Here is an 11,718-nt window from a genome sequence, read left to right as displayed (position 1 = left end):
ACAAAAACAAAGAAAGCCCGCGCTTCAATGTCGATACCAATGTGAATGGAATGAATCAGAACCACAACAAGAAAGAAACAGCAAGACAAGAGCAAGAAGCGGTAATTCGTTTAAAAGGAGAAAGGAGACTTCCAACTGTTGTTATCGTTGACTCAGAAATCACGTCATCCATTTTTTTTAAAGTTTTGTATTATATGCGGGCTACGACAGTTGCCAATAAGTACAGCTCTCAATATTTGTTTCTGTATCATGGGCATCATAACCTTACACTTTTAATGTTTTCGGCTAAGTAATTGTAATTTTTGAGCACATGCATGTCTGGAAATCGCTTATAAACTCTTTGAAAGTTTTCTATGAATTGGCTTCACAGTTTGACCAAAATCATAAATTATTGAATGTTAGCGTAACATACGGTACAATCTTCACACTATGGATCAAATCTCACATCGTATGGCTGCGACTGTGCAGCATTTAGACCCCCTATTAAATAAAATGAAAGATGGATGTACTAAAGAAACAGCGGCTAAGATTAAAGATGTCATAGTTTCAGTCGACACATTCTCCTTACAAAAACTTCATCCATATATTTTGGCTTCTATCCTGGGAGAGATTGTAGATCCGAATCTAAGGTGAGATAATATTGTTTCTGTTCGTTAATTGACTTGAAAACAGATAATGACTTTCAAAGGTTTTCCATTATTATTTTCACAGCAAAGAGACAAAAACAATTCTATTAGATTCTGTTCATGATGTGTTGAACCGCACCTCACTACAGACAGTAACTATTGTAAAAAATATACTGAAGATGTTAATGATGGAAATATTTGACAAGAACTCACCCAATATGAGTAAATACAATTTGGTAACTGTCAATTGAGATTCACAGCCAATGTTTTCTCTCTAACTAAAATGAATCAATTCCTTATAGTTAAAAATGTTCCGGAAGAGATGAAGCTCAGTGTGATGAACTGTGCATTTGGAGCTATTAAAAATATGTCAAATGATCTTCAAGAAGCATTCTATGTGAAGGATAATGTTCCTGACATTTGTCAGATAGCATACACTTGCCTTGAACTGGCTGCATCGGAGAGATTACGAGTCTTGAGGTAATTTCAATTTGTATTATCATTACCTCCGCAAACCTAAAAGACAGACAAAAATATGTAACTGAGCTCTATGTTCCTAATTTTTAGGGTTCGAGCAATGGAGGTTGTTTTGGTGCTGCAGCAAGTGCCTCTTGATGGTCCTGACAAGAGATCACCATGGGAACGTCAAGAAGTCGCTGACATTTTTCAGTTTATTCTACCTGGAGCTTGTACTAAGCTAATGTCTATTGTGTGTGGGGACATCACTCAAGGAAGTAAAGTGCTATCTGTCAGTATTCATCAACACATTTCAAACATATAATTTCACCTTTTCTGATGTTTGGTTGGGTGAATTGTCTGACAAAACTGTGTCGTGATTTTGATTTCAGACTGCCATATTTACTGTTAGTACTATGATTGCTCTTGTAATGGAAGATTATGCAACTTCCGATGAAAACGATACATCTAAAATGATGGAATCACTTCTTCAATTATCTGAAGAGTCTGGTTCTCCTGATCATACCCCAGACATCTCTCAGGTAACAACTGTTTTTTGTACAGTTATCACAATTTGAGTGAAAAGAATGTTAATAGGAATTTGCCTTATCTTTCCAACTTGTCTCTGTTTCAGGCACAACCAACACAAAAAAAAGATTTTAAAAAAGAAATTGAGTCTTCCAAAGGCCGCACCCTTGAAGTCAGGAAGAAAATGGCACTCAACTTAATGCCTCATCTGACAAAAATTGCAGAGCACTGTGAGCACTCAGATGCAAAAGTATGCAGAGAAGTTGTGCGTGCTTGTACTTTAATCCTTATAAGGAGTCCTAGATCACTGAAAGAAGGTCTTGGGCCTCTTTTAGATGCAGTTGTAACCCTATCCGTTCATGAGGATGACAAAGTGAGGAATGAAAGTCTCTCTTCAATTGAGCAACTTAATAAATTCTTCTCCCATCAGAACGGCTATGATTTTCTTCAGCTTGCAGAGGAAAACTTTTACATGTTACTCACAAGACTTCCTCGTCTTGTTCAAAAAGATGGTATGATCTATTAAGGTTGTTTAAAGTTTATTTTAGTAACATCTTGCTTACTAACTGTTAATTAATTTTATTTTTATAAAATGTTGTAGGTGGGGCATATGGAGCTTCTTCAGTAGCTCTGCTTTCAGGCTATGTTCAGCTTTTGCGTCCCTCTATGAGGAATGTCTTAAGCAGCTCAGCTCATCTTCAAAGATTGACTCTCTCTTTGCTTCATGTTCTTACACTAGAATGTTCTAACATTAGTGTAGGCAATGAATATTCTATGAGGCAACTGACAGCTGAACGGTGTAATAATTTAAATGTACCTTGGATGAGACTCCGATTCAGTTCTGATTTTGCCGTTCTGTCTAATGTTCTACAACTTTGTGATATTGTTGCTGAAAATTCAATTAGAGTTTTTGAACTGCTGAGCTCACAGCTTTTGGATACTCTGCATTCTGTAACACATTTTCGGAAAGAGTGTATTCTTTTATTGAATATTCTTTTGCTGTCAGCCTGCAAAGTGAAAAATGACAATGTTTATGAGTTTGGTACTTCTTTGCTGGAATCATACTTGGCTCCTGAATTGTGGCCAGCCAAAGAAAATTCAAAATCTGTCACAACTGTCAGCAGGATTCAAGAAGACATTGCCATGGTAAATGTTGTCAAATTTTATTTTTCTTACAGGATTTTTTGTGCAAATAGCTGACGTTTTTAACATCCTTTTTATCTAAATTTCAGACATGCTTATTGACAGAGGGCATTGGGGCTTGTATTTTGGCCGTGGGCAGAGATAAAGCTCAGACCCACCTCTTGCGAGTGCTCTACCCGCTTCTTGAGCAAGCCGGATCTGCAAACAGCTGTACGTCGCTTGCGGGTCGTCGAGCTCTCACTCGAGTCGCCGAGGCGTGTGGTTTTGACTCGGATTTGGTGGCACTTATTTCCAACAACATGGATTACTTGTCGCACTGTATGAGCATACGACTTCGCCACTTAGACAAACATATGGGTGTTTTTGATGCCTTAAGCTTAGTACTTCAACACTCGTCACCTGAAATTGCTCTGGGGTTGTATAATATAGTCCTAAATGTAAGTAAAGCTGGTGCATTTATTTTTCTACAGTTTTCAGTTAAATTGCATTAAAACCAATAATTTTATGAATGCATTGTGCTTAGGTGCTTCAGCAAAGTAGTGATACTTCACAAAGCAAAAATAATGAGGCTCATCTTCGCGTTTTCCTTACATTTGCTATTGGAGTTAATCAATGGCTGAAACCCAGTGGAAATAGCTCAGCCTCTCCTTATTTAGGGTATCAAAATATAAAAGCCGAAATGTCTGATGGAAATGCTAATGAAGACTGTAATTTTCCTGCCATTACCATCTGTGAAACAGATAGAAAGTGGACAGCTGTTGAGAGATTAAAAGTATACCAACAAAATTTAAGGACTGGTGTAGAAGATAGTGAAAATCTAGATGAGGTAAAGAGAGACGCTACTGAAGAATTGCCTGAGGAGCTGCAGCCCCATAATTTGGTGGAAGAAATGGAAGATGGTAGGTTGCAACAACACTGTAAATTAAAACTTATGTCATCGTGAAACAAAGGTGTTAAATGCTCTGTTTTTTGTTTTCCTACAGATATTGCAATGGATGTGGACTCTGATAAGAAGGAGGAGATTCCAGAATTAGCAAAGCTTCTTGTCTTAGTCCTGAAAAGGTGTCTCCATTTCCTACCCAGTCAAATAGTCGACCATCAATTCCTGTCAATAAAGACTTTAGATGTTGGTCTACAAGCTCTGGAGCCGTTCACTGACACACTTCTTCCACTAATCCATCAAACGTGGGCTCCCCTGGTCGGTAGATTTGAGGCAAATCAGTCACCTCTAATTATTCGCACTGCTTTCCAATTGTTGCAAACGATGGCCAGAACTGCAAAGGACTTCCTTCTGACTCGTACTATCAAGTTAGTAGTGTCTATTTTATCTGCAGTCTGACAAAACGGTGAACCAGATTCCGTAACATCTTTCTTCCTTTCAGAGAGGTTTTCCCTCAATTCTGTAAATTCCTAAGAAGCTCAGTGTCTGATAGTAATTTGAAAGATCGTGCATCGGTTTACCGCTTCTCTCAAAAGTATAAGACACAACTGGCATTGTTATCTGGACTTGGTCCACTAGCTTGTCATCTGACCATTAGAGGAAAGGATTTCCACGGCCTTCTCAGTGTTTCCCTACTTTATTTGAGCTGCTGCCAACCTCACCCTTTACAAGTAAACATTCCATTTTCACTTAACTCTATTTGGAGGTTTTATTCAAATTTATAAAAACTCTATGCTTTACAGGCAGCTGCTGTTACTTTGATCCAGTGTCTATACAGTTTAGATGCTGATGCAGTTTGGTGGTCTCTAGTCTCCTGGTGGACACCACCTCATCTTGTGCCAATCCTTAAGGTAAGTTCTTAGTAAAACAATCAATTAAATTATTAAATTTTATTATTTTTGATACAAAGGATTTTCTTGCCTCTGGCAGTTGCACCACTCATCACAACGCCATGACTGTGAAGAAAACATCAGGCGCTTGTTGGGCCTCCCAGGGACTCAAACTGAAGACGGCAGAGAGGAAGATGAGAGATGATAATAGTATTTATCTTACTTAATTATTAAATAACCATGGCTGTGTTTCAACAATTTATAAAAATAAAACCAAATCCTCTACAAATTACGTACATAAATTTTTTCTAACTATCATCTTTGAAATTTCATAATCAATTCACTATGTGCTGTTTGAGGAAACATATCAACAGGAACAACAGATCTAAATTTAAAAGGAGTCCCCTTCAATTTCTTGTTCACTGGCTTAATCAGTGCTAGCACATTACGAATGACCCATTCGTGATCAGGTTGGCAAGCCACATATATTACTTTTGAAATCTGGGGTGTCTCTCTTAGTACTTTCATCACAGACACTTCTAAACATGGAAAAGAGGAAAAAAGTCATCAAATATAGTAATTTATTATATGTACCATCAAAAGAAACACAAAAGGTTAAACTTACCAACACCACATCTACCAGGATTCAACACTGCCACAATTTCTGTAGATGGTTCCAACCACTTCAGAGCAAGCCTTATTTTCTGTTGAAAAATATCATTGATAAAATATTAAGAAACTAAATAGGGCACAACAACCAAAAAAAAGGAAGAGGAAATAAATTTTCCAAGCAAACCTTTTCTATAGATCCTGCCACAAAGTTTGCAGAATAAATACTGTTAGAAGCTGCATTATACTTAGCATCTTCTATAGCCTCCTCACTCATGTCAATCCCAACTGTCCCTCTTACAAACGGGGTTGCAAGAATTGAAATAGTACCTTTCAGTAAAAGAAAAAAAAAAAACAATGTGAAGAAGCAAACATTTGATTATGCCTTATCATATGCTCATGCTAAAACTCTACATTCGTACCTATTCCACATCCTAGATCAAGAAGAGATGTTGCTTGAGACAAACCAGCAGTAGACATTATTTTGTCATACATTATTTCAGCCATTTTTATGTTGCATTGAAAAAATGAGCTTGGTGAAAGGGAGAACTCCCGTCCGCTTAATTTTTCTACTAGATGTTTGCTACCAGAAAGAAGCTGGTATGGTGCTAGTTTTCCAGAAGCATTAGAAAATGGGCTGGAATGTAAAACAGAAGATGAAGCATTGACTTCAATAAATTCTCAATACATTTAAGCACAAGTGTACCTTGACTGGAAATAAAGTGAAGAAAGTTGGCAAACTGAACCAGGACCATGAGTGAAAAACTCTCGGAGTTTATCACACTCATCAGAAATTTCCGCCTGGGTAAGTTGTTGTGGATGAATTTTGACCAATGCCATAACTTCTCCGGCTGCATTGCTACGGACCAGGAGTTGAGTCCAGTTCCCTCCCTCGTTAAAGTTATGACAAGCGGGAAGTGAGGAAGAGCGAATATAATCTTGAAAAGCCTGGAGAATAAACAGAGAATGCTTGAGTAATTATTTATGTATAATATGGACCAGATCATGAGATACATTTACTGTTCCGCACCTTTGCTACTTCAATGTGACGTGGATTACTTATAATATCTACAGGAGGCACACAAACATATTTTCCCTGTGAGGGCCGGCCAATAATATGGCCAACTGTTTTGGGATTTCCATCAACACCAGACCGCACCATATATACATCCTTATTTCTATAATGATGAATAACGGGCTACAAAGGAAAAATAATGTCAGTGAGAAGCCTTGTGAGTATGGAATTGACATTTATATTGATTACAGTTCAAACGACTAACAGAGGGAACAATTTTGGCGATAGTGGGCGTAGGGACCTTCAATTTAGGGTTTTTATTCAGGTGTTCATTCATAACTGAGAAGTACTGTGAAACTGCGTAGGAAATCCACTGATCCTTCATTGCCAATTGTTCGCTGTATGGGACTCTCCACAAAGGAGCAACGGCATCCTTGAGGGCCTCTTCTTGCGTCTCGAAATTGATTTCCTCAATTTCCGAGTTAGGAGCTAAAAAAGGCTCGATTCTCTGAAAATAAAAATTATGTTACAACCGGCGCACACACGTTAAGACAGAGGTTACGATGCACTTCCCTCGACTTCGACGTTTACCTTTATTTTATAGTCCGCGTATTTCCGCCTTGTATTCTTAAAACCTACATGGCGTAAATTATTGCAAACACACTTCAACATGGTGAACTGGTTAATTCACTTCTTTTATTAAGACATAAACAATATTTAAATCATCACACACGAACGAACACACATTGTTTTGATTTGTGTAGCGTCTGCTAGCAGGTCTACCACGCCACCGACCTGCAACGCTATCGATACCAACACAACGGTCGATTGAGCGCGAATTTTCAACTGGACTAACGCCTCGACTTCAATGGAGAGCCTAGGCCCTAGGCCCTGGGTTGCTTCTGTAGGGCGAGCCTGTTGCGACGGCGTCTGGAGCACGCAATCGTGCCTAACTGGTAAATCGAGATCATAAAGGGGATTTGGAGAGGGGGAAGCGGTAGCGGGGGCCATCCACCCCACTGCATTCATTCGATCACGCACAGTCTTTCCTGTCAGAAGCAATGACGTCGGAAATCCAAGAACTGCCCGGAAGGCAAGGCGGTCCTTTCTGGTTGTTTCTGGGTGCTTTGGCGAGGAAACGACCGGGGCTTTCCGCGAACATGACGCGGCGGGACGTGGTGGTGGTGGCCGTGCTGGCGGTGGCGGAGGGCATGACGGAGAGGGGCCTCCTCGAAGTAGGCCGAGGCGCATAGGCCCGCTGAGCGCCACCATCACCCCCGGGTCCTACACTGTGGGACTGCAGATCGCTCAGACATGGTCGGCGCCACGAAGCGTCGCCTCGGCCCGGGCAGGCGAGTGCGTCCCTTGCCGTCGCCTTGGGCCTCCTTCGCCCTGCGAGAGGAAGGCCGCCAAACAGTGGGTGTTCAGAGCAGGAAAGGCCTGCTGCAGCTTACTGTCACACTGTAGGCACTGCCTGCTCTTTGCAGCACCGGCCGACGTGGAGCCTCCCGGGCGCGCGGGGGCTGCTGGAGGGCCTGCAGCCCATCGCCGCGGTGGCCGTCTTCTTCGGCTTCTACCCCGTCAGTCTGAAGCAGAGTGAGCGCGGTTCGAATCTCCGTCGCGGCGCCGCCGGGCCGATCTCAATCTAACCATTTTGTCCAGTCGAAGACGCGCCGCAGGTGCCGAGGGTGGACCTGCGCAGGGTCTTCATGGTGTCGGAGTCGCTGAAGACCAAGGCCCCGGCCAAGGCCGCCCCGAGGCCCGCGTGGACGCTGCCCGCTCGCAGCAGGTAGGTTGGTGGCCGCGGCGGCGCCATCCCGGCCTGCTCCACGTCTGTCTTGTCCATGGTCTTGTCGTTGCAGCGCGCGCGGCGAGTTCCTGGCCAGGCTGCTGCTGGCGCGGCCGGCCGTGGCGGTGCACTCCACGCTGTGGTGGGTGCTGCCGACGACGGCCGCGGTGCTGTGGTCGTGCTGGCTCACGGTGCGCGACCGCCTGCTGCAGCTGGCCGACATCAGGCTGACCTCCGAGGCGGCCTCGGAGGCCGACAAGTACCTCAAGGAGCACGACCGGTACGTGGCCATCGACTCCATCATCGTCACCGCCACGTACCTGCTGCAGCCCTTGCTGTGGCTGGAGGTGGCCAGCGGTCGGCGCCGCCTGGAGCAGCTCTTCGCGCCGCTCATGGTGGGCGGAATCCTGCTCTCAATCTCGCTAACTTCAAAAACTGACAAACTGCCTCCGCTCCGCAGAGAGACTTCGGTTTCCTGGTGCCGCGGTGCGGGCCGTGGCCGGGGCGCATCGCGTGGCTCGTGCTGGCGACGGCCTTCGTCCTCACCCCCCTGCTCGTGTACGGCTGGCTCTTCGTGGTGGCCGGGGGCCGCGGCTCCGACCTGTGGCACCTCCTGGCGGGCACCTACAACATCACGCGCTGCTTCTACCTCACGCTGTCGTTCACCGCGCTCTTCCTCCGCCTGGCCGACTTCGCCGAGGCCATGGTCCAGGAGCTGAGCGCCGTAGGTCTGGGTCCAGTTGGAGTTAAAGTGTTTAATGTCCGAGGCGAGACGTCTCCAACCACCCCACCAGGAAATCTCGAGCGGCGAGCTGGACGCGCACCGCCTGAGGCAGTACCGCGAGTCCTGGCTCGACCTGTGCGCCGCCGTGGAGGGCGCCGTCACCATGCCGGCCACCCTGCTGCTCCACGTGGTCCTCCTCATCACCACCAGCGTCTTCTTCGGCTTCCAAGTAATCGACGCGGCCGAAGCGGCCTTTTTCGACACTTGCAGTGACGCAACAACGGGACTTCGCTGCGAGCGTTGGCCGCAGTGACGCACTTCACTGTGGCGAGTTTGTTCCGGACGCCTGCGAACGACAAGCCAGGCCGTCCCGCACAACACTGGAGCCCTGCGGCACTGCCTATCCGACAGGCGCCTCACTACCATTACCACTAAGGGCTAGACCACTCATGATCATGATCGTATGCCGCCTCGAGCACAATGACAAGGAAGGCCCTCGCTCGGCCCGCAGACCCTGTACGCCATCCTGGTCGGCATGGAGGCCCAGCTGGTCTTCACCACGGGGCTCATGGCCTCCATGTGGAACGTGAGCGGGCTGGTCATCTGCGAGGCGGCGCACCGCGCGGCCGACAAGGTAGACACCACCGCCACCAACCAAGGCTTCACGCTCGCCCACGCACTGTAACACCGGCACGTTGTCGGCAGGTCAACTTCCGCTTCCAGGAGGTGCTCCGCAACAAGCTGCAGCTCAACTACCCGCTGATGGACGACCAGACGGAGCGCGAGGTGCGTGCCGTGCTCCTGCATGCGCCCAGCCCAAGTTCATACTGTTCATTGTTGCCCACACTGTTAATTGTTGCCCGAGTTTCCCTGTCATTTCCGGTCCGTCTTCTCGCCGGCAGCTCAAGTTCTTCGCGCACGCCGCGGCCAGGGCCGACGTGCAGATGTCGGTGGGCGGATTCTTCACGCTGCGGAGGGCCACCTTCACCTCGGTGCGGCCGAAAAACACTTTCGCGGTTATGTCAAACTTCATTTTTTTTAAATGTTAATATTTCAGATGGCATCCTCCGTCATTTCATATCTAATCGTGCTGCTGCAGTTCCAACAGCCGAGAAACACATGAAGCAAAATGGCAAAGAAAAAACTCCAAGAAAAATGGCTGCAAATATTTGCCCATCGTTATTTTCACAATGTATTAAAAATTAACATAATTCAAATTCACGTTTTTGTATGTGTCCTATGAGTAAATTAAAATCTATCTTTGCGTTTCTTCCTTTGGGCATACATTGGTTTCGAGATGACTTTCGTTCTTTTTAAGTGGAGATTTCCCGATTTTTATCGCGGAGGTAGAAAACTCGAACGAAGCCGCGCAATTGCATTTCCATAGCCGTCCGCCTCACTTCCTGGTCCCCTCTGCATATTCCCGCCAATTGCCCGAATTGCGCCGTTTCGGCCGTTTCGGCATTTGGCCCTATTAGGGAACACTTACAGTGACGTTGGGCCGCCGTGACCCGCACGCCAGCCGCCGGTATAAAGGCGACGTTCGGCGGCGCGGTGCATTGCAGTCCTTCGCTACCGTCGCAACCGAAACAAACAGCGCCATGCTCGCCGTCGTCCTCCTCGCCGTGCTCTGCGGCCAGCAGGTGGGTCCTGGTGCACCGCAAGCGCCGTCTCTCGTCGCTCCTGGCGCCCGAGTGCCATAAGGTTGCCGACTGAAACTTGAAAACCCCGAGAAAACAATGCTGGCTGTGTTGCAGGTGTTTGGGGCGGCCACCGCGTCCACCGCGGCCACGCAGATGCCCGACATGCACGAGATCATGGAGATGTGCATGACGGAGACCGGGACCTCCATGGGTGCGTATACAGTGTGGGAAGTTGCTGCCCTCTCCACCGCGCCTCGTTTTTCCTTTTTCCGTGCTGATCTTTTCCATCGATTTCAGACGACGTCTTATCGTGGGCTGACGGCGGGGACGCCAGCGAAAACACGAAGGTAACGATTTTTGCAGCCCCTCTCCCTACTTCTGGTGTACTCGAACATTTTTATTGTCACGACGTCTCTATTCTTTCCAGTGTCAAATGAAGTGCGTCCTGATGAAGGCCAACATGGTGAGTGACCATCGACCTAGAGTGTCGCGCCGGTTAGGTTAGGTTAGGTTAGGTTACCACAAGAGGGAGGCCCACTGAAGTAACCCTCCTGGGTGTTGGTTGGTTGACTGAATCAAACTAACCGCTCCGCCCTTCCAGATGACCAACTCGGGCCACTTCAACGTGGAGAACATGATCGCCTCCCTGCCGGCCGAGCAGCACGCCATCGCCAGGGAGTGCGCGATGATCGGTAATTGCTTTGACTAAAAGGGCGCACGACGAAAGTCAGCAGCTTTATTTTTCTTTTTTGCCCGCAGAGCAAGGCGGCGATCTGTGCGACCTGGCGTACCGCAACCAGATGTGCATGCGCGACAAGAGCCCCGATGTGAGTGCCGCCCCGGCTAGCGACGCGTGGCTCTTGGAGACTTCAAACTACATCGGATTTTTTTTTCTCGTTTCAGTTCTACGCCGACCACATCAAGATGATGGCCACCGCCGCCCCCGCCCCCAGCAAGTGAATCCAGCACAGCGACAATCCCCCACACAGATAAAAACACAGTTGGATCAAACAAAACCCACGCCATTTATGTTGTTACCGCTAATTTCATGAATAAAGAGAAATGTTGCATTGAGTTTATCGGTCGTTTTTCACCGTGTTCCCCGCCGTTGCCGCCACGCCGCTGGCCCAGCCATCGTTGGCGCCGAACAGCCCTTGCGTGGGTGGCGCCTGCCGAGCAGTGCTTCGATGCTCTGTCTCTCTCGCAGCCCTGCGGCTCCGCACGAGTGCGAGAGAGACAGCGACAGCATGAGGTCAGTCCTTGCGTGGGTGGCGCCTGGTCCTGACTACCGCCATCCCCTGTTGCTGGTGTAGGTGCGCCCGATCCGCCTCGTCAGCGCGTCAGCCTGCGTCAGCGCGTCAGCCTCAGGAAGTGCCCTTTCCTTGATTGATAGCGCGCCCCTGGCCCGGGCCTCT

At 47.0% G+C, this 11,718-nt stretch overlaps 4 protein-coding genes across 5 annotated transcripts; 3 read left to right on the top strand and 1 right to left on the bottom strand.

Annotated features, from left to right (window-relative positions):
• The first annotated feature begins 9 nt into the window (after window positions 1-9).
• On the top strand, window positions 10-4,810 carry LOC117639947 (TELO2-interacting protein 1 homolog). 2 transcript variants are annotated; one of them, XM_034376176.1, is made up of 14 exons: window positions 10-101; window positions 545-629; window positions 712-848; window positions 929-1,106; window positions 1,194-1,374; window positions 1,475-1,624; window positions 1,717-2,122; window positions 2,212-2,756; window positions 2,843-3,190; window positions 3,277-3,652; window positions 3,737-4,061; window positions 4,136-4,364; window positions 4,437-4,544; window positions 4,624-4,810. In XM_034376176.1, the coding sequence occupies exons 3-14, from the start codon at window positions 806-808 to the stop codon at window positions 4,726-4,728; spliced, it is 2,994 nt and encodes a 997-aa protein (XP_034232067.1). In that variant the 5' UTR covers window positions 10-101; window positions 545-629; window positions 712-805; the 3' UTR covers window positions 4,729-4,810. The 2 variants fall into 2 exon arrangements, with proteins under 2 accessions (XP_034232067.1, XP_034231978.1); XM_034376087.1 differs by having other exon boundaries at window positions 10-629.
• Window positions 4,769-6,945, bottom strand: LOC117640198 (tRNA (uracil(54)-C(5))-methyltransferase homolog). The gene is made up of 8 exons (XM_034376551.1): window positions 6,739-6,945; window positions 6,413-6,655; window positions 6,163-6,330; window positions 5,839-6,080; window positions 5,555-5,769; window positions 5,320-5,462; window positions 5,149-5,227; window positions 4,769-5,062 (listed from the first exon to the last, which is right to left on the bottom strand). The coding sequence occupies exons 1-8, from the start codon at window positions 6,817-6,819 to the stop codon at window positions 4,839-4,841; spliced, it is 1,395 nt and encodes a 464-aa protein (XP_034232442.1). The 5' UTR covers window positions 6,820-6,945; the 3' UTR covers window positions 4,769-4,838.
• Window positions 6,946-9,086: 2,141 nt separating this feature from the next.
• On the top strand, window positions 9,087-9,792 carry LOC117640186. The gene is made up of 3 exons (XM_034376495.1): window positions 9,087-9,294; window positions 9,366-9,446; window positions 9,563-9,792. The coding sequence occupies exons 1-3, from the start codon at window positions 9,196-9,198 to the stop codon at window positions 9,707-9,709; spliced, it is 327 nt and encodes a 108-aa protein (XP_034232386.1). The 5' UTR covers window positions 9,087-9,195; the 3' UTR covers window positions 9,710-9,792.
• Window positions 9,793-10,147: 355 nt separating this feature from the next.
• On the top strand, window positions 10,148-11,378 carry LOC117640182 (general odorant-binding protein 56h-like). The gene is made up of 7 exons (XM_034376482.1): window positions 10,148-10,303; window positions 10,418-10,514; window positions 10,601-10,650; window positions 10,731-10,766; window positions 10,905-10,995; window positions 11,063-11,130; window positions 11,207-11,378. Exons 1-7 carry the CDS (start codon window positions 10,262-10,264, stop codon window positions 11,261-11,263), a joined length of 441 nt encoding a protein of 146 aa, XP_034232373.1. The 5' UTR covers window positions 10,148-10,261; the 3' UTR covers window positions 11,264-11,378.
• The last annotated feature ends 340 nt before the right edge of the window (window positions 11,379-11,718 follow it).

This window comes from Thrips palmi, unplaced genomic scaffold, assembly GCF_012932325.1.
Source record: "Thrips palmi isolate BJ-2018 unplaced genomic scaffold, TpBJ-2018v1 HiC_scaffold_1, whole genome shotgun sequence".
In the NCBI taxonomy this organism is placed as follows: Eukaryota; Metazoa; Arthropoda; class Insecta; order Thysanoptera; family Thripidae; genus Thrips; species Thrips palmi.
The sequence above is the reverse complement of the archived record's forward strand: the minus strand, read 5'-3'. Positions and strand labels throughout refer to the sequence as shown.

Bases quoted from the DNA above. Each gene is read 5' to 3' on its own strand.
- LOC117639947 (XM_034376087.1), top strand. From the start codon at position 430: ATGGATCAAATCTCACATCGTATGGCTGCGACTGTGCAGCATTTAGAC. The intron at 1,107-1,193 runs GTAATTTCAATT...CCTAATTTTTAG, and splicing joins GAGAGATTACGAGTCTTGAG to GGTTCGAGCAATGGAGGTTG. The intron at 3,653-3,736 runs GTAGGTTGCAAC...GTTTTCCTACAG, and splicing joins GGTGGAAGAAATGGAAGATG to ATATTGCAATGGATGTGGAC.
- LOC117640198 (XM_034376551.1), bottom strand. From the start codon at position 6,819: ATGTTGAAGTGTGTTTGCAATAATTTACGCCATGTAGGTTTTAAGAAT. The intron at 5,770-5,838 runs GTACACTTGTGC...TTTACATTCCAG, and splicing joins TCACTTTATTTCCAGTCAAG to CCCATTTTCTAATGCTTCTG. The intron at 5,063-5,148 runs GTAAGTTTAACC...TTCCATGTTTAG, and splicing joins TCCTGGTAGATGTGGTGTTG to AAGTGTCTGTGATGAAAGTA.
- LOC117640186 (XM_034376495.1), top strand. From the start codon at position 9,196: ATGGAGGCCCAGCTGGTCTTCACCACGGGGCTCATGGCCTCCATGTGG. The intron at 9,295-9,365 runs GTAGACACCACC...CGTTGTCGGCAG, and splicing joins CGCACCGCGCGGCCGACAAG to GTCAACTTCCGCTTCCAGGA. The intron at 9,447-9,562 runs GTGCGTGCCGTG...TCTCGCCGGCAG, and splicing joins ACGACCAGACGGAGCGCGAG to CTCAAGTTCTTCGCGCACGC.
- LOC117640182 (XM_034376482.1), top strand. From the start codon at position 10,262: ATGCTCGCCGTCGTCCTCCTCGCCGTGCTCTGCGGCCAGCAG. The intron at 10,651-10,730 runs GTAACGATTTTT...TATTCTTTCCAG, and splicing joins ACGCCAGCGAAAACACGAAG to TGTCAAATGAAGTGCGTCCT. The intron at 10,996-11,062 runs GTAATTGCTTTG...TTTTGCCCGCAG, and splicing joins CAGGGAGTGCGCGATGATCG to AGCAAGGCGGCGATCTGTGC.